The following is a 24,877-nucleotide window of genomic DNA, read 5'->3' on the forward strand; positions in this document are numbered from 1 at the left end:
AGTGTTTCAATAAGCTTATCTTGTTCGCGGGGCTTCATAATGTCAATCGTTGAAAGCTAAACTAACAGACTGTGAAGCACCTATCAGACGCGAGTATCATTTGGCTCCGATTAACAAAACAACTTGTTCAGTCAGAACTGTGATTGGTTTAGGTTTCAATCCCATAATACCACGCGCCAAAGTAGTCTTGCTCATGGGAAATGCTGTTTTATTTGTACGGAAGGAGCTCAAGAAACGTTGACAAGAACGAACATTGGACTACAATATCCACTAATCGTCGGACCATGGGGCGTGGACGAGGGCAGTGATGGTTTTGTTTTGGATGGAGAGAGATACGCAGAATTTTCTTCTCTCTGTTTGTGGCGTTAAGAATCTTCAGAGATGTAGATAGTCTCTTCTATAGGTGTTTTCATTTATATTGTAGTTTTGCTGTGTAAGACGGGTTGGATAGCTAGCTGTTGTAGTGTAACTTATATTTACTGGTTTCAATCCAACAATTAACTAGCTTGCTAGCTAGCAGGCTAGCGATAGCTAGTTGGCTAAGTTAGCTTACTCTGTCATCAACTCCAAGTGCATCGTACTAGCTAGCTACACACAAGTAATTTTGTCTGTCAGACAAGTAATTTTGCTAGAAATCGTGCTAATTTGCGCACATTTTCCGTCTTGGCATAGCATACATATTTATTCTGCATTCCGTATCCTGTTATGCTGAACTTGAATGTCATGGTTTCCAGGAACCATGTCTTGTAAATCCAAAGTTGCACCGAGTGTTGACTTTGATCACAGCTGTTCGGACAGTGTTGAATACCTAACGCTAAACTTTGGTCCTTTTGAAACTGTCCATCGTTGGAGACGACTTCCACCGTGTGACGAATTTGTGGGTGCAAGGTAAAAAGCCAACGTTCATTTGACTGTTTAGTCGTTAAATCGCTAACCTAAGCAATTTGTGACCTAAATCATGCTCATTACTGTCGCTACTGAAAGCCTGACCCTGGCGTTTATTATTGCAGACGCAGTAAGCACACCGTCGTGGCATATAGGGATGCGATTTATGTGTTCGGGGGAGACAATGGGTGAGTATTTTTCACGTCTTTATTTAAAATACTACTATTTAGTTTTGTTGGGTATTAATTCGTTTGGCCGTTAATTCACACAGGAAGAACATGCTGAATGATTTGTTGCGTTTCGACGTGAAAGACTGCTCTTGGTGCAGGTATGTATTTCTGACCGTTAATGACATTGGCCTGATCATAGTCGTAAAGCGGCCAGGTACGTACGTGTGTAAGCCCGATCTCACTTGCTTCTTTGCTTTGCTGTCAGGGCTTTTACAACCGGCACACCCCCTGCGCCCAGGTACCACCATTCCGCTGTGGTCTATGGGAGTAGCATGTTCGTTTTTGGTGAGTCAAACTTCTATACATTGATATTTTGATACCCGTTTACCTCCCCATTCAGCCTGGGTGTAACTAATACATCTTGCTCATTCAGGCGGCTACACAGGGGACATCTACTCCAACTCAAATCTGAAGAACAAAAACGACTTATTTGAGTACAAATTTGCTACGGGCCAGTGGGCAGAGTGGAAAGTGGAGGGGAGGTAATGTATCCCGTCTAATCATGTCACACACTTGCATCAGAGCATTTTACTGTGGTTTAATGGACTCTAGCCATGGGTTGTTTTTAAAGCTTCAGTCCATATGAAGTTAGTTTAGTTAGTATTTCATTTCCTTTGAGCATTCAACATCAACACTGTGCAATGGCACAATACAAATTCCCAATCTGAATCCTCCGCCTCCAGATTCAGTCTCCAGTCCAGTCTCTCGCAGTTGTTTTTGAAATTTAAACCTTGGATGTTTTTCTTCCAGGTTGCCGGTTGCCAGGTCAGCCCATGGAGCCACAGTCTACAACGATAAGCTTTGGATTTTTGCCGGATATGATGGAAATGCCAGGTGCGTTTCCACAAAAAATGTCAATGCGGCTGAAATTGGGATGAACTGTGCTTGATGACGGTGGATTAAACGGTGGTTTGTGAGTGGTGACTGATTTGTCCGTCTCCAGGTTAAACGACATGTGGACGATCAGTCTGCAGGATCGAGAACAAGCGTGCTGGGAGGAGGTATGACTTCATATTAATATTTCTAATGTTTTTTTAATAAAAGACATGGCTGCTTGTCTCATATATGCATCTTAAATGCTCAGATAGCAGGCATATGCATTGTTTAGGTGAATCAGGATCAGAATCAGAAAAATTGTATTGTGTGACATGACAGAAAATCATCTCCAGCGTGACTCATCAATCAGAGACAAAAAAACCAGACAAACTGACACAAAACGGCATTCCTGCAACAAGTAGAAAGTGACTAGTGCAATCAATCAAATCAATAAATAAAACAATGGCCATCTAAAAGAGGGTGGGTGAGGGGGGGTTGTTATTGATTGGTTGTAAAAGCATGCTTTCTGTGAGTATGCATTTGCATTGCATTGCATCTTCATTGTGCAGTGTAATTATGTAGTTGGCCATGACAAAGACCCAGATGTCCCATACGGTGGGATGTGGTGGTGGCAGGGGGGCAGTGTAACTCTGGTAGGGGGGGGCAGTGTAACTCTGTGCCTCTGGATGTGGTGGTGGTAGGGGGGCAGTGTAACTGTGCCTCTCGATGTGGTGGTGGTAGGGGTGCAGTGTAACTCTGGCAGGGGGGCAGTGTAACTGTGCCTCTCGATGTGGTGGTGGTAGGGGGGCAGTGTAACTCTGGCAGGGGGGCAGTGTAACTCTGTGCCTCTCGATGTGGTGGTGGTAGGGGGGCAGTGTAACTCTGTGCCTCTCGATGTGGTGGTGGTAGGGGGGCAGTGTAACTCTGTGCCTCTCGATGTGGTGGTGGTAGGGGGGCAGTGTAACTCTGTGCCTCTCGATGTGGTGGTGGCAGGGGGGCAGTGTAACTCTGTGCCTCTCGATGTGGTGGTGGTAGGGGGGCAGTGTAACTCTGTGCCTCTCGATGTGGTGGTGGTAGGGGGGCAGTGTAACTCTGTGCCTCTCGATGTGGTGGTGGCAGGGCGACAGTGTAACTCTGTGCCTCTCGATGTGGTGGTGGTAGGGGGGCAGTGTAACTCTGGTAGGGGGGCAGTGTAACTCTGGCAGGGGGGCAGTGTAACTCTGTGCCTCTCGATGTGGTGGTGGTAGGGGGGCAGTGTAACTCTGGTAGGGGGTGCAGTGTAACTCTGTGCCGCTCTGTCTCCCCTCGCAGATCGAGCAGAGTGGGGAGATCCCCCCGTCCTGCTGTAACTTCCCCGTGGCTGTGTGCCGGGACAAGATGTTTGTGTTCTCAGGGCAGAGCGGCGCCAAGATCACCAACAACCTCTTCCAGTTTGAGTTCAAGGGCAACATGTACGTGCAGCTGAACACTCTCTGAGCTCTCTCGCACGTTTCTGCCTCTGATGGGGGCGATAAAAACAGCCCTTGCCTGATTAAATTTAGAGAGGCTGTCCTACCCAGTCAGACATGGGCAAACCTGGCAGGGCATTTTCCCTAGAAAATAGATGTGTTCACTGGAAAAATAATTTAGGGGCACATGTACTACTTGAGATGCATTAGTGTGCTCCTATGCTACCCCAACAAGCACATATGTACGTTGGGGAAAAATGTTTTCTGGAGACCTGCAGTCTCTGGTTTAGCAAAGCTTCTGTGAATTCGTGAACTGACACTTGGGTTTATGCACCTGTGGAATATTTTATCATATGGCGATGTGCCCTTGGGTTCCTCTATGATAAGTAAACTGCACCGTTATTCAGTGGGGGAGGACATGGTGTCAGTCTTGCGTACACTCCCATGTAAGGCTCCCTTCCCCCCCCCCCCCCCAGGTGGACCCGTATACCCACGGAGCACCTCCTCCGGGGCTCCCCCCCGCCCCCCCAGAGGAGGTACGGACACACCATGGTGGCGTTCGACCGCCACCTCTACGTCTTCGGAGGAGCGGCCGACAACACCCTGCCCAACGAGCTGCACTGCTACGACGTCGACTCCCAGACCTGGGAGGTGATCCAGCCCAGCCTGGACAGCGAGGTACGTGTGTGTGTGTGTGTGTGTGTGTGTGTGTGTGTGTGTGTGTGTGTGTGTGTGTGTCTGTCGGTGTGTGTGTGTGTGTGTGTGTGTGTGTGAGAGTGTGTGTGTGTGTGTGTGTGTGGGGGACAGTGAGGTGTGTGTGTGTGTGTGTGTGTGTGTGTGTGTGTGTGTGTGTGTGTGTGTGTGTGTGTGTGTGTGTGAGAGAGAGTGTGTGTGGGACAGCGAGGTACATGTGTGTGTGTGTGTGTGTGTGGGACAGTGAGGTGTGTGTGTGTGTGTGTGTGTGTGTGTGTGTGTGGGACAGTGAGGTGTGTGTGTGTGTGTGTCTGTGTGTGTGTGTGTGTGTGGGACAGTGAGGTGTGTGTGTGTGTGTGTGTGTGTGTGGGACAGTGAGGTACGTGGGCACTGTAAGAGGCCTGGTGTCACTCCTGACTCCCTCTGAAGCAGCACTGCATATGATGGTGGCCGTGGAGGGAAGCTGCAGTAAACAGTACTGCTTTTAATGCACACTCGTATGATCCATCATATTTCAGGGCTCAGAGTGCGGATTGGCCTTATATGAATTAGCTGGTTCAGAATCTCAATAGCTGGTTGACATTTCCTGTTTCTGTTGTGAGAATGTGCTGGTTTTACGTGTTTGCGTGTGGATTATATTTTCAGTGATGCTGACCGACACTCTCCCTCTTGGGTGAACTGACGTTTGGTTTGCGTTGCAGTTCTGCAATCGGCCACTAGAGGGATCCGGTTTACACTGGTTCACAGGGCAGGACCGCTGGGGAGCAGCTCCCATTTTAAGAACATTTGCTCCCGGAAATGTATTTAGGAGCACATCTATGAATTTGGATCCGTAATTATGCTTTTTAAACTTGTATCTGTGTGTATCTGTTTTGAAGTACTGCTCCTCTCTGCCTTCCAGGATCCCCTTGGAAACGAGATGACTTCATCTCAAGGGTTTATCCTGGTAAAAGAACTTTAATCAACTAGAAACTGACTTTCCAAACCTCTCCTTGTTTTGTTGTCTGCTTGGTGTGTTTTCAAAATGATAAGTAATTTGCAGTAACCTTTCATTTTTGATATTATGTAGTTAATTAACTGATCTGTTTCTCCTGCTAACTTACTGAAAACCATAAGTGCAACTTTCATGAGTAAAAACACGTTAAGCAATGTGCGGTTGTATTAATCATTAGAAACCTATTAACACCTTTGGCGGGTCTATAACACCGGATGCAGTTGCAGACTGTGTGCTGCAGACAGTGGTTGGGGCCCCTTCTGGTCCAACATGGCCGCCCACGGATAGCGTCTGGGCTGTGGACTGGAGGCGCTCCGTGTCCGTTCTCTGTTGCATTGAAAGCCTACAGTCATGTCTGTAGTGACCTCATACTGCAGCACGGATGCGCGACAATACTATTGATGGGTATTGTTTAAATTCTGCTGATGCCAGTCCTAAAATGATAGAGAACCAGTGCCAAAACAGTACCTGGACCAATACCTTCTTTAAGATAAAGAGCAAACGACAGCATTAAAAAAATGTCCTTTTATTGCAAAGGCAAAGAAACTGGACATTTTAATGGTTTTATTTGTTTAAACTGCACTTTATGCTTATAATGTATATAATTGCAGTGCTCGCATTTTGACCGAGTTTAACATTAGCTAGCTTGGAAGCAAAAGGCTCAATGATCCCAGGCCACAAGGGGGCGCTAGAGCGCCAGGCGTACCTATGTCGGTACCCACTGTCATTGACTGAGTTAGTGAAGGTGTGTGGCACCATAATCAGGCACAAAAATCTGTTTCTATTCAGTCCGGTTGGTACCGGTCATATGGGTTTCAGTACCCAGCTCTAGACACTACTGACCCCGCCCACACACCTGCAGACACTCCCCCAAACACTCACGTTGTCTTTTTGTTTTTTTCCGGAGTGAGAAGGTGCGAGACCGAGGATGATTATGAATTTGGCCCCACCTCGCCTGCTGACACCCCCCCCCCCCAACTTTCACCGTTATTTTTTTACTTTTTCTTGCAGTTGTGTTGAAGTGACAGAGACTTACCCATCCCTCTTCAGCTCTGCCTGTGTCTCTCTCCCCCTCTCTCTCTTTGTGTCTCTCTCCTCTCTTTTTCTCTGTCTATCTCTCCTCTCTTACTCTCTGTGTGTCTCTCCCTCCCTCCCTCCCTCTCTGTCTCTCTGTGTTTCTCTCCCTCTCCCTCTCTCTCTCTCCCCCCCTCTCTCTCTCTCTCTCTCTCTCTCTCTCTCTCTCTTTCTCTCTCTCTCTCTGTGTTTCTCTTTCTCTCTCTCCCTCCCTCTCCCTCTCTCTCTCTCTCTCTCTCTCTCTCTCTCTCTCTCTCTCTCAGATGCCCAGCGGACGGCTCTTTCATGCAGCTGCAGTCATTCATGATGCCATGTACATCTTCGGCGGGACGGTGGACAATAACGTGCGCAGTGGGGAAATGTACAGATTCCAGGTCCGTTTCCACGTTTGCATGGTGTACTTAAATAAGAAATAAAAGCAAAATTGTCAGGAAAATAGAAAAGAAAAAAGGTGGGCTTATAAAATGGACCACACAACTAATACTTGCACAAAATGCACTGCATCCAACTGCCAAGTGGCACTGTGAACCTTGTCTCTGGACCTCTATGTGAGTTGTCCCAGGTCAGGAAGTAAGCTAACCCAGTTGATGTAGGGTTCTATTGTTTGTCTTTTTGACGATTCTGTCTTTTCCCCTGTAGTTCTCGTGTTACCCGAAATGTACGCTTCATGAAGACTACGGCAAACTGTGGGAGAACCGGCAGTTCTGTGACGTGCAGTTCATCCTCGGGGAGGTGAGTCCGTGTTGAATTTGGTTGGGTTTTTTTTTTCCCAGTCTTACAGAGCTTACAGGTGTTGGATGGAGAAATGCCTGATGGCCTAACTGTTATGTCTGTCTGTCCGTCTGTCTGTCTGTCCGTCTGGTCTCAGCGGGAGGAGCGGGTGCTGGGCCACATCGCCATAGTGACGGCGCGCTGTCGCTGGCTGAGGAAGAAGATCCTGCAGGCGAGAGAGCGGCAGAAGCAGGTCAGCGGTGTCTGGCTCATGCCCTGCTTCAGTGCTTCACTGACGATCTTCAGAACCCTTTCTGCGTCTGAGATCATTAGTAAATCATAGTCGTGTGTCCTTTCCTCCACTGAGGCCAGGTTCCTGAATATTGATCATGTGTTGGCACAGCTTGTGGGTCTACTGAGTCGACAGACATTATGATCGAGGCTTCAAGGTAAGTCCTAGTTTAGGAACCACATTCTCCATGTTTTCCATTAGCCACCGGACGGGCTGAAGTCCCATCCCAATATGTCAAGAAACAAAACCAGGCGCAGCCTGATGAGTACGAGTAATGGGAAACAATACACTGGCACTGCGGCGTGCCTAGCCCGGGTTCAGGTATCCCCACCCGTTTAGCGGTGACATTAGCCACCTAGCGGCCTTCCTGAAGGGCACTGAAGTGTAACCGACCCCAGCAGTGGCCATAGAGTGCTATGGGGTGATGACACAAAGCCTCCCGTCCAATCCCTGTGCAGAAGAGCAAGCAGGAGGGCGGGGAGGAGGGCGAGGAGGGGGCCACGGGCGGCCAGAAGGAGGTTCCCACGGCGACCAGGCCCTCCGGCTCCCAGCCCATGCTGGAGGTCAGCATTCGGGAGGCGGAGGCCCAGCCCTTCGAGGTGCTGATGCAGTTCCTCTACACGGACAAGATCCAGTACCCTCGCAAAGGTCAGAGCCCGTCTCTTCTGCCCCTGCTGCAACTTCATAACTGACTTACAAATCCAGTACCCATCTCAACTACCCCTGCTGCAACTTCATAACTGACTTACAAATCCAGTACCCTCCCAAAGATCAGACTCCTCTCGCAGATTCATAACTGACTTACAAATCCAGTACCCATCTCAACTACCCCTGCTGCAACTTCATAACTGACTTACAAATCCAGTACCCTCCCAAAGATCAGACTCCTCTCGCAGATTCATAACTGACTTACAAATCCAGTACCCATCTCAACTACCCCTGCTGCAACTTCATAACTGACTTACAAATCCAGGACATTTACAGAGAAACTTACGGGACAACACACTCAAACCTTGCAATGACGAGGTATTTCACAGTCGATAGCAGTAAAGTGGCACCAATAGCAGGTCTCTGCTTTGTTTACGTCCGGTCATAATTATGTGGAAAATGGCCTTCTTGCTCTGGTTGATTGGATGGTTGATTGTTTTAAGATTTCAGGCGTGGGCAGTGAAATCTTGTGACACAGATGCAGGTTTTTGTTGTAACCCAGCACTTTAATCAATGCAGTGGTGTGTCTAACGTGGTTTCGTAGACCGGAATTGATTACATATTTTATGGTGAAAAGCCATTACGCAGCTTTCTGCGGGAAAGGGGGAACATCTCAGTTTTAGAGTCGACCCCTCAGGGAGTCGTTACGAACGCCCTTCGTGTCTGTGTGGACGCAGGTCATGTTCAGGATGTCCTCCTAATCATGGACGTCTATAAGCTTGCCCTGAGTTTCAAGCTGTCGCGTCTGGAGCAGCTGTGTGTGCAGTACATCGAGGCGTCCGTGGATCTGCAGAACGTCCTGAGCGTGTGCGAGAACGCCAGCAAGCTGCAGCTGGACCAGCTCAAGGTAACCAGCCAGCGAGAAAACCCGGCCCATTGCCCATTGCCCATTGCCCATTTACTATTTAGGGCAGCTTGTAGCGTAGTGGTTAAGGTAAATGACTGGGCCCTGCAAGGTCAGTGGTTCAATCCCCGGTGTAGCCACAATAAGATCCGTACAGCCGTTGGGCCCTTGAGCAAGGCCCTTAACCCCGCATTGCTCCAGGGGAGGATTCTCTCCTGCTTAGTCTAATCAACTGTACGTTGCTCTGGATAAGAGCGTCTGCCAAATGCCAATAATGTAATGCAATGTAAATGTAATGTACTATTTCCCCCGACTACCAAGTTGTCCTTCTCACCCATTCCTCTGCTTGCCCCCAGGAGCACTGCCTTAACTTTGTGGTGAAGGAGACGCACTTTAACCAGGTCATAATGACCAAGGAGTTCGAGCACCTCTCCACCGCTCTCATCGTGGAAATCGTCCGCCGGAAGCAGCAGCCTCCCCCGAGGGTGTACTCCGACCAGCCCGTCGACATCGGTACGCCTGGCGCTCCAGCGCCCCCTTGTGGCCTGGGTCCATTCAGCCTTTTGCCTCCCGTTCTGAAGGGGCATCCCGGTTCAGTCCCCCCTCCTCTCTGTCCCACAGGAACATCCCTGGTGCAGGACATGAAGGCCTACCTGGAAGGGGCGGGGCTGGAGTTCTGTGACATCACCCTGCTTTTAGACGGACACCCTCGGCCCGCCCACCAAGCCATCCTAGCTGCCCGCTCCAGGTGAGAGGGGAACGGGAACCTTCTGGATCTTTGATTGTTGCTGACTGGCAACATCTTGGCTGGATCTCTCTCTCTCTCTCTCTCTCTCTCTCTCTCTCTCTCTCTCCATCTCTCTCTCCCTCCCTCCTCCTCTCATTTCCTCTCTCTCCATCTCTCTTTCTCTCCCTCTCCCTCTTCCTCTCATTTCCTCTCTCCCCTTCTCTCTCTCCCCCTCTCTCCCTCCCTCTCTCTCCCCCTCTTCCGCTCTCTCTTTCTCTCCCTCTCTCTCTCTCCCTCTCTCTCTCTATCTCTCTCCCTCTCTCCCTCTCTCCCTCCCTCTCTCCCCCTCTTCCGCTCTCTCTTTCTCTCTCTCCCCCTCTCTCTCTCCCTCTCTCCCTCCCTCTCTCTCCCTCTCTCCCCCTCTCTCCCACCCTCCCCCCTCTCTCTTTCTCTCTCTCCCCCTCTCTCCCCCTCTCTCCCTCCCTCTCCCTCCCTCTCTCTCTCTCTCTCCCTCCCTCTCCCTCTCCCCCTCTCTCCCTCTCTCTCCCCCCTCTCTCTCCCTCTCTCTCTCTCTCTCCCTCTCTCCCCCCTCCCCCCCTCTCTCCCTCTCTCTCTCTCCCCCTCTCTCTCTCTCCCCCTCTCTCCCTCTCTCCCTCCCCCCTCTCTCTTTCTCTCTCTCTCTCTCCCCCTCTCTCCCTCTCTCTCTCCCTCTCTCCCCCTCCCTCCCCCCCTCCCTCTCTCTCTCCCCCTCTCTCTCCCCCCCTCTCTCTTTCTCTCTCTCTCCCCCTCTCTCCCTCTCTCTCCCTCCCCCCCTCTCTCTCTCCCTCCCCCCCCCCTCTCTCCCTCCCCCCCTCTCTCTCTCTCTCTCTCTCTCCCCCTCTCTCCCTCTCTCTCTCCCCCTCTCTCCCTCTCTCCCCCCCTCTCTCTCATGTCCTCCCTCTCTCTCCCCCTCTCTCCCTCTTTCTCTCTCTCCCCCTCTCTCCCTCTTTCTCTCTCTCTCTCCCCCTCTCTCCCTCTCCCTCTCTCCCTCCCCCTCTCTCTCTCCCCCCCTCTCTCTCATGTCCTCCCTCTCGTGTCTCCCCCCTGCAGTTACTTTGAGGCTATGTTCCGCTCCTTCATGCCGGAGGATGGCCAGGTGAACATCTCCATCGGGGAGATGGTGCCCAGCAAGCAGGCCTTTGAGTCCATGCTGCGCTACATCTACTACGGAGACGTCAACATGCCCCCGGAAGACTCCCTGTATCCTCTTTACCGCCGCGCAGCAGGCCTGAAGAGCTGCTTAGCGTGTGTACAGTGCAGAGGAGGTCCTGTGTGTGTGTACCAGACTGTTCATTCTCTACCCCACGTCAGAGTCATAACTATGGGAAATGGTTGGCAGGAGCATTTTTGGGGGTTAGGTGTCTTGCTCAGGGACACTTCGACGCGCCCAGGGCGGGATCGAACGGGAACTGCAACGGTGAATGCTGTTCAGCAGGCCTGCTTTAGTTGCTATATTTTACTTTAATTTTTATTTATTGTTTGGTAGATTAATTCAACTCTTCCTGGTTTCCGGCCTCCTTGACTCTTGGCCAGTTATCTGTTTGCAGCTCCGTATTACTATGGCTTCTCCAACAACAGGCTGCAGGCCTACTGCAAGCAGAACCTGGAGATGAACGTCACCGTGGAGAACGTCCTGCAGGTGCGCTGCTCTCTCCTGACCTCCCAGGGTTTCAGTGTGCAGCCGTACAGCTAGTAATGAAGTCCAAACATCCATCCATCCATCCGTTATCCAACCCACTGGTTCCTGGTCAGGGTTGGGGCAGGGCTGGGGCATATGCCAGCATGCATTGGGTGGATAATGAAATCTAAGTAACATATAGCATTAGCTCTCACCTTAAGCTTATTGAATACTCTGCAGTGTAGGGTACAGGGTTAGGGTCAATTTTGTTTCAGTTCAGGAAATGCTATGAAATGAAATGGAATGGACCTCACCTCTGATGGGGTTTGTGTGTGTATTTGACTCATTTTGACTCTGTCCCCTGATTGGTCCAGATCCTGGAGGCGGCGGACAAGACCCAAGCCCTGGACATGAAGAAGCACTGCCTGCACATCATCGTCCATCAGTTCATCAAGGTGGGTGGGCTGCTTTCTGGGGCCCTGTCTGTCTGCTGGCCCCTGGGGCCCGGCTGAATGTCCCCTGGGGGGCCCCGTGTTCACTCCAATACAATGGGACCCCCCCCCCCCCCCCCCCTCCCCCCTTCTCCTGGGGCTTGTGTTTATGGACGGACCGTAGTCATGTAAACGGGGCTTTTTAAGTGTGAGCATGTCTGTGCCTACATGAAACTCAGTGGTCTCTTATGGTCCAACTGCCAACTGGGGCTTTGTGAACACTCCCATCAGCTGGTGCTGCTCCACCATGCCAATCGCATGCTGTTCAGTGCAGGTTCATATTTTTTGTATCAGTTTATCATTTTTCGGTTTTGGGTCGGTTTGGATTTGTGTTGCTGGGCTCGCCTGCAGCTTGTTTACGGTTTTTGTTTCTTGCCCCCCCCCCCCCTCCCCTCCCCTCCTGCCCCCCCCGCCCCTCCTCTCCCCTCCCTTCCCCTCCCCTCTCGAAGGTGTCCAAGCTCCCAAACCTGCGGTCTCTGAGCCAGCTGCTGCTGCTGGACATCATCGAGTCTCTAGCCGCCCACATATCCGACAAACAGTGTGCCGAGATGGGCTCAGACATTCAGTAGGTCTCCCGGCCCTCCGCCCGCGTTCTCCGGCCGGCAGCCCCCCCGCGGTCCCAGCACACACCGCACCGCACCGCTCCGCTCTAGTGCATGAGCCACCACTCCGTCCGCCCCTCCATCGCTTCTGCCCTCCTCCGCTTCACGTTTGCACCTCAGCCCGTTTTTTCTTTCTCTCATTCGGCGCCTCATGACGCATGGGTACGTCACACGCCACGTCCTGTTCGTGACGTTCTGTGACGTTTCGTGACAGGGCAGATATCATCAGGCCTACACTACAGCATCATTTCCCTCAATAGCCAAATTATTACACAACGGTGAATTTGTCTTAAAGTGAGAATTTAGTGTGATTTTTTTTTTGTTTCTTATTTGGAATGAAATGTTACATGTGAGTCCTGACTCATTTCATGAACACGATCCTCTGGTTATACCTCAGACGGGCGTGACAGGTTGTTTTGTTTGTGAAAGATGAGTCCGCTGGGCCTTTTATCGAGAGAACCTTTTAAGAATCACATTGCAGTGTCTTACTTTTAGATATATGGTCTTGGCAAGCAATTCCTCTTGGAACCATTTCATTTTTGCCCCGCTATCATTGAACACGCAACTTTACCCCGTTTATGTATCTGATAACTGTGTTCGTTATTTCCTGTCATCGGGGACACTGTATTGGTCTTGTATCGCTTTGACAGTATGGATAGCTGTTATATGCCAAACTGTATTTTTCATCTCGCAAACCGTGTCATTGTAATAAGGTAATACATACAGTGCAACATAAAACCTCCTTTTTACCTGCTTCAGCTAGTTGTGTATGAGTCTATGTTTGTTTGTGTACGCCATGCTGTACTGTGATGAATGTGTGATTATGTTAGCCCCGTGTACTACAGTATATGCCTTAATAAATTAGGAATATGGAATTCATAGAGCTGGCCTTGAGTGTTTATTAATGGGCAACGTGCATCCCATTGCCACACACACACACACGCGTGCGCACACACACACACACACACACACACACACACACACACACACACACTCTTTCTCTGTCTCTTTCACTAATGGATCATTACTCCCTCTTAAACATTTTTAGTTCAATGTTGTATATGCAGTTTTGAAATAATCATTGTAAAGCAAACATTCCTGACTCAACATGTATATTGTCAACCGTTCAATGTGTTTGAAGTCAAGCAGAAAGCGTGCTGTAATGACATGGATATCTTGGGTCCCAAGCTTGTATATATGCTGTCTTTCTCATTCCAAAAAACCCATACTCTTCAAAGGGTTAAATATGTTTCGGCCGTTAAATGGAATGATGCATCATGGGAAGTCGGTTGTCCCTCTGCATGGGTCTCCTCAGCTGAACCAGGGAGGGCACGGAGCGGTAGTATGTGGGAGAGATTAGTGGATCTCTGCGTACAGGACTCGTAGCGCTGTGCATGCAGACAGAAGGCATCAGAGGGCAGGAACGCAGAGGCGTGACGCTGCAGAAGCGGGACTCGATGCTGCCCTTTGATTGGTGGAAGCTGGGCGGGCGGAGCCCAGCTCGAGGCCCCGGGTCTTGGCCTCACCTGGCGCTGGCGCTGGCCGACCCGCTCCTGACCTGAAACTCAAGAGTAGAGGCGAAGGCCGCCGCTGGACTCCGGCACAATGGCTCCCATTCTCCCGGACCCCGTGTACCGATGCCAGCCTCTGCAACTGGACTCCCAGAATGCCCCGGGTGGAGGAGCGCCAGGCTGTGTGCGGGATGAGGGGGGCGGGGGGGGGGGGTGAGGGCAGCCCTGCTGTACCTGAATCTGGGTTCACGATGAGCGGTCGGACGTGGGGAGCCGTGGGATTGGAGGCGAGCGGGAGAGGTGGAGCTCCCGTGTGGAGGAGGAGGAGGAGGAGGAGGAAGAGGAGGAAGAGGAGGAAGAGGAGAATGACTTGGGGACGGAGAGTCGTGATTGGCCCGGACAGCCAAGAGTTAAACTTCGTTCGCTTGACGTTTCCTCCTCCCACACAGCTTTAGAAGGCCCCGTGGGCTCCGTGACACCATACCCAGGCCTCTGTCTGTGATTGGCCCTTCCTGTTTCATCATCACCATCACCATCACCATCACCATCACCATCACCATCATCCAACAGCCACCAAGCCCGTCTGTGGAAGAGATGCAAAAACGCGAGGTTTTATTCAATGTGCTGATGGAGCTGATCTGCCATTGAGCCCAACAACTGACAAAATAATTTAATGGTAAAAAATGCAGAATTGCAGGTATGTTGGAAGTTTCTTGCAGAAGCACTGAAAGAGAAACAAAAACTGAAATGTAGTTGTTACTTTTAACTTTTGACGTGAAGCGGTCATTTCCCCGTTTTTAACCTTCACGTCCTCGATTGCGAGTTTGCCGAACATTTTATCTCATGTCACACTGAGCGCTTTGGCGAGGAAATGGCGCTTCACCAACCGTCAAATCCCTAATTTCCCATCTGACCTGTGCGGCGCTGATGAACCTGCATTAAGCAGCGCAGTTCAGTCTCCATTCAAAATAAAATGCTAAGGTTTGTATAAATTATAAGTATTTTATCTATAAAGAGTATCTGACTATGCATATTTTAAAATATAAACAGTATATAACAATTATTAATTTGACATGTTTTCTCATTAGAGGTCATTTTCAGATTTTTTTAAAGAAATGTCTGCTAATTGCCCTGACATTTTATGGTTGATTTGCACAAAATAAGTCAAGCAAGTTCTAAAATCCTGAGCATAATGGTCTGCTGTCATCTGGGGTAAAAACATCGATGTAGCCCCTGAGGACCCTGATGACGTTTTGTCAGATGTCTTAAATTCAACATTTCCCTCCTAATTAGGCTGCTGTCTACAAAGTTATTGTCATGCTAGTTATTTTCATGTATTTTAAGTCCCATGATGGAATGTTCTAGATGAAACCTGAGGTTCACCTATAAAACAATGGCAAACATTATATGTATATAAAGATAAAAAAAACAAAAGCCACAATGTTATATAAATTACACGTTACAAAATGGAACCTTGTCCCTTATTGCTAAATTCACTTTGAAGTGTACGATCCTCAAGCCTGCTGCAACCAAGAGACTCAAAATGGAGTCTGAGGGTCCTTAATAATCCCCCACTGCCACAAAGAACAGCCCTTTATCAACATGATCAGGTTCTCTTATCAGTGATCGGGCTTGGGGCTTCCTGCTATAGTACCTGAGCTGAGCTGATGGGGGGGGGTCTGAACAGGATATCTGACAGCTCTGGTATCCATGGGTGATCATAACCCCAGATTTGAAGGAGACTCCAGAGGCACACAGGATAATGCCGGACCTATGTTACAAACAAATTAGCGGTCTCTTTCACCGACCCCGGTTTCCTCAGATATTGCCGAGATAAGGGCGCACAGTGTGGCCTTCAGGAAAAAGGACAGATGAATGACAGTTCAAGCACAAGGGTAGTAAAGTTTCCACAGAAATGCTGAATAAAATCTTTTTGCTTTTTTTTTATCCCATAATGCAAAAAAAAAAAAAAATCTGATAAAAAATGAGATTCCTGTATGTACCTAGAGGACAAAATCAAGGTTGGGGGCAACTGCAACCTCCACGGTCTGTTTGAGGCAGTAGACTGCTTTTCTGCAGACTTTCATTAAGGCAAGAGAGAAGCATTAATTTTCAGTCAGGGGGCTGCTAAATCCCCTCACAAGGTTTAGGACAAAGTCAGCAATTGGTTCTTAACTTTGTGAAATGAATTTGAGTAACAGTTACCAAGCTAAACAGCAGACCGTTCTATAGCTTCTCCCTTTATTTGTTTCCATGGCTAAACATTCGCACACACAACCCTTGCTTAAATTGAGTTAATCTCAAAGTGAGGCCTCGAGGTTGGGGTTCTGATTGCGAACTTGCAATCAAGTTTAGGTGAACAGGGTCGACGTTTGGGCCACAGTAGTACATACCTTCTATATGTCATTAGTCGTAATGATAAATTAGGATTTGGTTCAATTACCAGATGTTCTGAAAATTGAACCAAATCCTAATTTATCGTTACGACTAATGATGACTATTTTATGGTGTATAAAATGGTATTAAAAAATAGTTAATTCCCTAGGGGTAAAAGAGGGACTGTGATTTACTTCAATTAATAATTATTCAAGGTAATTACAGTCCCTATTTTACCCCTGGGGAATGAACTTTTTTTTTTTATGCCATTTTGTACACCATAAATTTATTTTGTGGCCATGTATAAATGGCAGTCATCTTAAGAAGACTAAGGACTACGTGTGTGGCAGGATGTTTTAATCGCTGGCGATTAAGCGCTCGAGGTCCAGGAACCAGGCAGAGAACCCCACCAAAGTGTCGTGTTCTTTGTATCTAGAATTGCTCCACACACAAGCTGCCATTCATGTCGGTGTCATATGAGAAGCTTTGGCAAATCAACTGATTTTCTCCAGTTTCTTTTTTGGGGCAAAAAAAACAAAAAACGTGCAACCCAAGCCCGGTCTCACGGGCCCTTATCAGTGACATCAGCGCGGGCGATCCGTTTGGAATAATTAGGCCCACAAGCGGAGCCGCCACTCCGGGGAGGCGCATGCTGCTCATTGGCCGCTTTTTTTGAAATCCCACCGAGGGCTTTGTGCACACCCCCACTCCCCCCCCCGCCCCCTCTTTTTTAAGTGTGTTCCGCCAAGCTCGACTTGCTCATGTTTCCCCCCCCGCCCCCCCTCTCACTGGCCGGCTCTTGTGCTCACGCTCACCCCGAATCCCCTGCTGGACGTGTCCCCTTTCACCTGAAAGACCGGCCATTGTTCCCCTCCGTGATAGTCATCGCCGTGACGAAACAGTGTGTCTGTTGTAATACACGATTGGGCCCGGGGGCTTGCTGTCGCTTATTAGGAGCCCTGACGAGGAGGGCTGGACTGGGCCGAGGCTGAGCTTCGCAGACGCCTGTTTAACCGCTCTCTGGGTCGCAGAGGGAGAGAGGGAGGGAGTGAGAGAGCGGGAGAGACGGAGGAAGACAGGGAGAGGGAGAGGATGGTGTTTCTGACCGCTAAGCTGGTGCAGAGGCTGGCCCTCTTCGTCTCGTTCGGCGGCCTGGTCATCACCTTCGTCACCACCTTCCTGCCGCTGTGGAAGACGCTCAACACGGACCTGAACGAGATGGAGAACTGGTACGAGGGGCTGTGGCACACCTGCATCTTCCAGGACGAGCTGGGCCTGCAGTGCAAGGCCTTCGAGTCCTTCCTGGCGCTGCCGGGCGACGTGCTGGCGTCGCGCGTGCTGATGTTCGTCTCCATCGGCACGGGGCTGCTCAGCGTGGCCGTGGGCTTCTTCGGGCTGGACGGCGTGGAGCTGGGCCCGGGGAGGCAGCGGCTGAAGAGGGCGCTCCTCATCCTGGGCGGGGTGCTGTCCTGGGTGTCGGGGGTCACCACCCTGCTGCCCGTCTCCCTGGTGGCCTACGTGACCGTGGTGGAGTTCTGGGACGAGAGCGTTCCCGACATCGTGCCGCGCTGGGAGTTCGGGGAGGCGCTCTTCTCCGGGTGGTTCTCCGGCCTGTTCCTGGTGCTGGGGGGGTCCTTTCTGTTCGTCTCCGTGTGCATGAGGGACCACGGCCACCGGCGCGCCACCCTGCCCGGCTGCCAGGGGAAACCGCGGAAACCGCAGTACCGAAAGACCGAGGTTTTGTGAACCCGGGGGTTCCCTTGTGCTTCAAATGCTTGACTGAACGGGTCTGCGATGTTTAGAAGTCTCGATTTGGGTACCGAGTTGCTGAAGTTTGGGGACTGTTGTGAAATATTTGAAGTCACTTTTTAAGTATTTCAAAGCCATATGTGTGTCCTTATATTGCTGAACTTCAGTTGTGTTGGAGTGTTTCTTATGGAAAAAGTGCAAATGAAAGCTTTTGAAATCCTAAACCCTCCACAGGTCTGTTTTTGTAAGTGTATTTGCTTTGTTGCATTTCAATCCAGTCAACCAACCTGGAGCGTATTATGTGTCCGTAATTGCATATTCATCATTTTTGCTGATTTAAAAGAAAATACTATTTTAAAATGAAAAGAAGACTTCTATTACAACTGAAACCAAAAGAAACCAACAAGCACATTTTATATTTCACCGTGAGTAAATTATGATTAAAAACTTTCCATCATGTAAATATTTTAATGACATTGTCAGAATAAATAATTCAGTTGCATAGTTGCATCTATCTTTTTTCTTTGGGGGGCGGGGGGGAGAGGGGGGGGGGGGTGTTGCAATCATTATGGAAAGGGGGCAATTTGTCACTTAGACACCTCCATTTTTTGTCGAGGCACATTTGAGTCTATGCCAACAGCAGCTGAATTGATTCCCTGTCCTGAGGTAATCTGAAGCTTGTTGAAGGCAGAGTTATTCAAACCCGGAGAACGGGGTTCCTTCTCACCCGCAGATTTCCATGGATCGGTTACAGGACTTACAGCCGTTAACTTAAATCCCTTTCAAGATCAAAGTGGTACAAGAAATCATTTTCATTCACCCCGTTGTGGCTGTGGATGGAGCTCCACCGAACTGAACGGTTGTCGTATGTTCGTATTATTTCGGATGATGGACGTCACACTCCGTGGGACGTGGCACGACTTGGTGGAACGCACTGACGTATTAAAATGGATTTGATGGTTTAGGATGTGTTGTAAACGCAGGCAGGGCTCTGGGATGACACAGAGTGCACCGGGTGCAGCCGACATCTCCGGCTGTCTGGCAGAATGCCCGTCTCGATCCAGCGAGCAGAGGACCTGACCCTCTCAGTAACGTCACGGTGGCCGTCTGACACAGTATTGGCGCTTTTCTTATCGAGGGGAATTATGTACCACAGATCTATTTGCATTTATATTTATGTCAGTGTGATAAAGACAAATCTGCACTTGCATGCTTTGTCTAAAAGTGTTACTTTGTTTGGCATACCTGTTACAAAGACCCTGAAATTAAGTAGAAAGGAGTAGCTAGTTTCTCGGATAAACGAATCAGTCGTATATAGAAATAGAAATAATGAGTGCTTAATCTCTTCCATTTTTCTGAAAGTCGAGCCCCAAGTAAATGCAGGGCCTCGCTTACGATTTCTGTAATGCAGCCCAAACCATCAAACTGAGAAACAATTCTCATTATTTCAAATGTCTTTTTGCTTTTTGCCGTTGACCTGCTTGTCTCAGCTTAAATGTATTTTGGAAACGCTGCTCAAATAGACCTAAACGATAGAGCCCGCAGCGTAAATCATAGAACCTAAAGGTGACATTTTCAGTATCTTTTTTTGGGGAAGTTCTCCTGTTTTCCAATTTAAAAAAATAATTCATTATAGCTTGATGAGTAATTCCTGCAGCACAGTAACTAAATAAGCATAAAAGTTCATTACATCAGAGAGATCAATCTAATCTGGACTGACACTCGGTTGGCCTGTCATGGTTCTGGCAGTGAGGAAGGCGACAGTTCTTAAAATAATGCATTCTGGGCAATAATTCTCCCTTGTTCCATCGCACTTTGGGGTGGGGGTTTGAGGGGGGGGGGGGTGGTCTTGGCCTGGTGGAGAAGTCGGGTTCCTTAATGCACATTTTGGCTCAGTGACACTGACGCAGTCATGGCGCACAAAAGGAAAGGAGAGACCGGGTGGTTTGTGAATGAACCGAGACCCTCGGCCTACCTGGGGAGCGGAACGTCCGACTCCCTCCCTCCCTCCCACCTCACAGGTCACACCTGTGCACCGTGCCTTCAGTCTCTCCAGACTCCTCTCCTTCTGTACTCAGACCCTGCAGGTAGGCCGGCTGAGAGGATTCATTCGAACCATAGCCAGCTGCTACTCATTGGATGGCTCACTGGTAGGTAAACTATAAATGATACCGTTCTGATTCTGATTTATCACATCATGGCATACAGAGACAGTGCTGAATCTCTGTCTCCAAAGTCAGTCCCTGACTGGTCTACAGTCTTCAGAAAGTATTCACCACCTTGAATTGTGTCCTATTGCAACTGAAAATGTGATTTCACCCAAACACGTGTATGATGCAGAAAGCCTTCGACGCAACCCTCCCAGAGTAAATAAATCGTTATTTGTAAGCATTAATAGCTCTTATCTGTATGTAGCTTTGCACATTTAAATGTAGAAAATGTTGCCTATTTCCCCAAAGCACATTAGCTTCCCCTGTGGCAGGTTGCACAGAGAGCATTGGTAGGCAGATATTTTCAGACCATGACACAACTTTTCATCGGGATTTAATTATGTGTTTTGGCTGGTCATTCCAAAACTGCCTTTTTAAAGCAAATAGCTGTGTGCTGGGGCTTATTATCCTGCTGCAAGGTGAATTACCACCCTGAACGTAGATCGCTTAGGGACTGTAACTGCGTCTCCTCAGGGCAGTGCCTCCAGCGGTCCCTCCTGCTAGAAATTGGGGTGGCTTGTAGCATAGTGGTTAAGGCAAATGACTGGGACCTGCAAGGTCACTGGTTCTAACCCCGGTGTAGCTGCAATAAGATTCCGCACAGCCGTTGGGCCCTTGAGCAAGGCCCTTAACCCTGCATTGGTCCAGGGGAGGATTGCCCTTAATCTAATCAACTAAATTCAACTAAATACAATTCAACACAGTGGATGTACCTGACATATTGTATTTAGTGTGATGTTTTTAGAAGGGAATACACCTGATCCAAATTAGGTTGTTAAAATAATGAGGGTGGATGCTTTTCCGTGTTTTTACTTTTAATTCAATTCTGAAGATTTAACATTCTAGATTACTCATTAGTTACTCTAATGTATGAAACACTAGAACTGAAATCCCATATCCCTTTGCAATGCAGCTGAAGACACCCTATGGTAGGTAGTTTAAAAAATTCTTTTTTTCATAATTCCACGTCGGTGTTTCATTGTGTTTCAAAACTTCATTGCGTTCAATTACCAGTCGTGATCAGTATTAGAATGTTCAGTTAAGAACATTCAAATCACTTATTTGTGATCTTATACCTTAAAGCGGTCACAAAGAAACATATTTAACAGATACTGTTTACAAAAAATATATACAATTTACAAATATTAATAAAAGGTGGTGCTATACGTTATTCCCTTTTCCACAATGATAAAAATGCATGTTAACTGAGCATGGGAGCACATTGCCTGAGATAAAACTGAGAAGCTTATTTACTGAGAAGAAGTACAGGTTATTTACCGCTGTGGGCTGCAGTCCGTCACCTGCCATCGGAGAGAGATGATCAGCCACCTGACGGCCCTTTCAGCGACATAGGGATGTTTTTCCAATTTTCATGGACCATGAAACGTGATGTAGTTCTCATTTTTGCCAACAGGGGACACATTGTGCAGAGAGACTAATTTTGGATTTGCTGAGCACTGGATGGAGTTTTAGTAAGTTTATTTTATGTTTCGATCGTGGCTAGTCAGGAAGCCTGGGACATTCAGCTTTTGAAACCGATAACTTTTTACTAAGACCTTCAGCATGTGCAAAACTAATGACACAACCAATGATTAGCCCAAAACAAATACCATCATGAGTCATTGGACATGTTACTGGTTTGTATGTGCTAAAAGGCTTTGCATATTTTAAATGTCTTTGTAAACTAGGCCCTTAGGGCTACATTAGTCATTTTGCATTTTGAAAAATATTTGCAAACAGACTGTTTAGTGCATCACAAACTTTGCACAAAATGTGTTCTTTTAGGTCTTAGAATGTACAGTACTGTGTCAATTAGGACTGGAAGTTTCGGCAGAAGGAGAAAATTCCAAACTGATTTTGTTATTTTGGAAATTATGTCTGGTGTGATATCCTTTTATCATACCATACTGCTTATATGACACTCTATCTACATCTATTTACAAATTACAAATCTAAAAATGTGTACCTATGCACCTTATGCACTTGCACTATGAACCTATGCACTTGTAAGTCGCTTTGGATTAAAAGCGTCTGCCAAATGACAAAAATGTAAAAAAATGTAAATGTAAAAAGAATGTTTGAACTTACTGGAGCTACAAGCCTGTTTTAATGTTCCTATGAGCTGAGCAGAACAGAGGTTGAAAATAGTGTACACAGTTGTACACGGTTATCCTTGTGTACATGCACATGTATTCGGGGCGACATTGGCTCAGGAGGTAAGACCAGTAGGAGGGTTTCCGGTTTGATTCCCGCCCTGGGTGTCAAAGTGTCCCTGAGCAAGACGCTGAGCAACCCCCGATTGCTCCTGATGAGCTGGCTGGTGCCTTGCATTTAATATAATATATATGCATTTGACATACCACACAAACACATGCTTGCTTGAGCTCAGCAATGATGTGCAGTATCAATGAGCAGATCATTTGTGTACAAAAGAGATGTGGTGCCGAACAAGCATCCGCATTGTTTAATTCATGGTGTGGAGTGGTAGGACTGAGAATTCAAGGCGAGGCTCTGTTTTCCATTGCCAAACAATGTGAGCAGTTCTGCAGCTGCAGGTAGCCAGTTCCACCACTAGGGGTCCAGTGAGGAAAATAGACATTGAAAAGTTTTGGAAGTGTGGTCTGAGATGGGAGGAACAGGCTGTGGATGTATTGATGTGAGGAGCTGATGAGGAATTATGGGTAAGACACAACAGCACAAGATTCAAAACTTTGATACAGGTGTGATTAGAATTCACCATTGTGGGGAGTCACAGAGAAGAGAGATGTATACTTCACATTATAGTTATTTGAGGACAGATTGTTAAATTAACAGTATCTCCTACCTATCTCCTTTTTACTTTTTGGACGTCACACTATTTCTATTAAATTTTTGTCACCGTTTTAGGGTTAGATTAGGCCTTGGGTTAGGATTAGGGGTTAGCAAGTTTGTGTTTTTGAATCAAAAATGACATTTAAAAAATGTTCAGCTTTTTCATGTTTTTATACATAGAACTATTTGTCTAATGTATTTTGATGTTTTCTACTGGATAACTTTTTCATCTTACATTTCTGCAAACGTCTTCTTATTTAATCCATCACAATGGTGGTTAAATAAACATGATTTCCTATCAATTTGAATAAAAAAAAAATATGGACATAATATTATATATAGTCTCATGTATTTTCCTATTTCCACTGAAATATATTTTTATTAATAAATTTAAACAAATATTTTAAAGATTTTCACCACTTTAGAATTAGGGCTTGGGTTAGGATTAGGATTAGGGTTAGATTTAGGGGTTGGCATGTTAGTGTTAGGTCCGTTTTAATCAAAAATTATATCGTTTGGTTTTTTTTGTTGCTATTTCAGACATAGCACAGGAATCTTGTCTCACATATTTCTTTTATCAGAAATTTCTTCAAACAAATTTTCTAATAATTTATTTCATGATAGCTTTTAAAAGTACCTTATTTCCTATCAATTTGAATGAAAAAATCACATTTGAGGATTTTTTCACTTTTTGGACATTTCTCTTTATACATTTCTTCAAAAATCTTCTATTCAAGTTTTCTAACCATCTCAGGGTTAATGTTAGGTCCATCTGAATCAAAATTGAATTTTAAACATTTTCTGTTTGTTCACTTTTTGTAAATATGAGTATTCTTGTGTATTTTGGTGTTTTCTACCAAATTATATTTGTCTGCATGAATTAATTCAAATATTTGATCAAATTTAATAGATTAAAAAAAAAATGTCCTTCACTTTTTGGACATAAGATTACAGTCCTGTGTACATATTTTACAGTTTTCCACCAACAGTCTGGAGACTATCTCTGGTGATCTCTCTGGAGTATTATCTCCTCCACATTATAAGGATATTGTTAAAATGATAATAGGTGGGAAAAAGTAAAAACATCATATTTCCTCTCTTAACTGCCATGTATTCAGTGTCCATTAACATAACATCAATAGATTTATAGATTTACAATTCAGACGGAAAGGCATTTTTGCACTTGAAATGAGCAAAGCGTAATGTAATAAAATGGCATTCGAGCTAGTGTTGTCATTTTGTTGACACACGTATTACGCATGAGTCACATAAGACAAATTTTCCAGAGAACCCAGTTTGTTTAACACCACTGTTCCTCGCTGCTATGTGCTCTTCCTGGACTTACTGAATCTATTGAGAGCACACATGGTGCACCCCACTCTAAATACGAAACGGCGGAAATACACTGAGCTCTCTCACTTCTTCCCACTGCAAAAACGCACTGCTGACCCACATACCCACACTCTAAAGTTCTGCATCCACTCCTCCACCCCTCCCTCCCTCCCTCCCCCAAATCTCTCTCTCCTGCCCCCCACCGCTGAGCGGTTCTGCTGTACTCAGCCCGGAGGGGTGGGGGTGGGGGTGGGGGTGGGGGGCTGAGGCTGGTACTGAAGGTAGCAGAGAGATGCAGCAGAGAGCGCAGGGCTGCCTGCAGTTTCTCTGCAGTGTGAGCAGGGCTGGCTGTGCAGTCCCTTCACAGAGGCAGGCTGTGTGGTCCTTCACACAGACACACAGACTGTGTGGTCCTTCACAGAGGCAGGCTGAGTGGTCCTTCACAGAGGCAGGCTGGGCAGTCCTTCACACAGACAGAAAGACTGCCTGGTCCTTCACACAGACAGACAGACTGCCTTGTCCTTCACAGAGACAGGCTCTGTGGTCCTTCACACAGACAGACAGGCTCTGTGGTCCTTCACACAGACAGACAGGCTGTGTGGTCCTTCACAGAGGCAGGCTCTGTGGTCCTTCACACAGACAGACAGGCTGCATGGTGCTTCACACAGACAGACAGGCAGCGTGGTCCTGCACACAGACACACAGACTGTGTGGTC

The 24,877-nt window shown here is 47.5% G+C and overlaps 2 protein-coding genes across 2 annotated transcripts; both read left to right on the forward strand.

Moving 5' to 3' along the window:
• Positions 1–300: 300 nt before the first annotated feature.
• Positions 301–13,051, forward strand: lztr1 (leucine zipper like post translational regulator 1). The gene is made up of 21 exons (XM_061261633.1): positions 301–888; positions 1,011–1,073; positions 1,157–1,213; positions 1,321–1,400; positions 1,489–1,597; positions 1,866–1,949; positions 2,059–2,116; positions 3,243–3,382; positions 3,856–4,057; positions 4,974–5,018; positions 6,404–6,514; positions 6,780–6,872; positions 7,009–7,104; positions 7,602–7,791; positions 8,529–8,698; positions 9,052–9,208; positions 9,317–9,443; positions 10,512–10,661; positions 10,995–11,100; positions 11,454–11,534; positions 12,020–13,051. The coding sequence occupies exons 1-21, from the start codon at positions 719–721 to the stop codon at positions 12,137–12,139; spliced, it is 2,409 nt and encodes an 802-aa protein (XP_061117617.1). The 5' UTR covers positions 301–718; the 3' UTR covers positions 12,140–13,051.
• A 4,100-nt stretch (positions 13,052–17,151) lies between these two features.
• On the forward strand, positions 17,152–17,805 carry cldn26 (claudin 26). Its single transcript, XM_061259342.1, has one exon. The coding sequence runs from the start codon at positions 17,152–17,154 to the stop codon at positions 17,803–17,805; it is 654 nt and encodes a 217-aa protein (XP_061115326.1).
• Positions 17,806–24,877: the final 7,072 nt, after the last annotated feature.

The sequence above is a fragment of the Conger conger genome, chromosome 11, assembly GCF_963514075.1.
Source record: "Conger conger chromosome 11, fConCon1.1, whole genome shotgun sequence".
NCBI classification, from domain to species: Eukaryota; Metazoa; Chordata; class Actinopteri; order Anguilliformes; family Congridae; genus Conger; species Conger conger.

What these genes read in the sequence shown, in the direction of transcription:
- cldn26 (XM_061259342.1), top strand. Translation starts at nt 17,152, where the DNA reads ATGGTGTTTCTGACCGCTAAGCTGGTGCAGAGGCTGGCCCTCTTCGTC.
- lztr1 (XM_061261633.1), top strand. Translation starts at nt 719, where the DNA reads ATGTCATGGTTTCCAGGAACCATGTCTTGTAAATCCAAAGTTGCACCG. An exon ending in TGCAGCTGGACCAGCTCAAG is followed by an intron (nt 8,699 to 9,051) that starts GTAACCAGCCAG and finishes GCTTGCCCCCAG; the next exon opens with GAGCACTGCCTTAACTTTGT. An exon ending in CGACCAGCCCGTCGACATCG is followed by an intron (nt 9,209 to 9,316) that starts GTACGCCTGGCG and finishes TCTGTCCCACAG; the next exon opens with GAACATCCCTGGTGCAGGAC.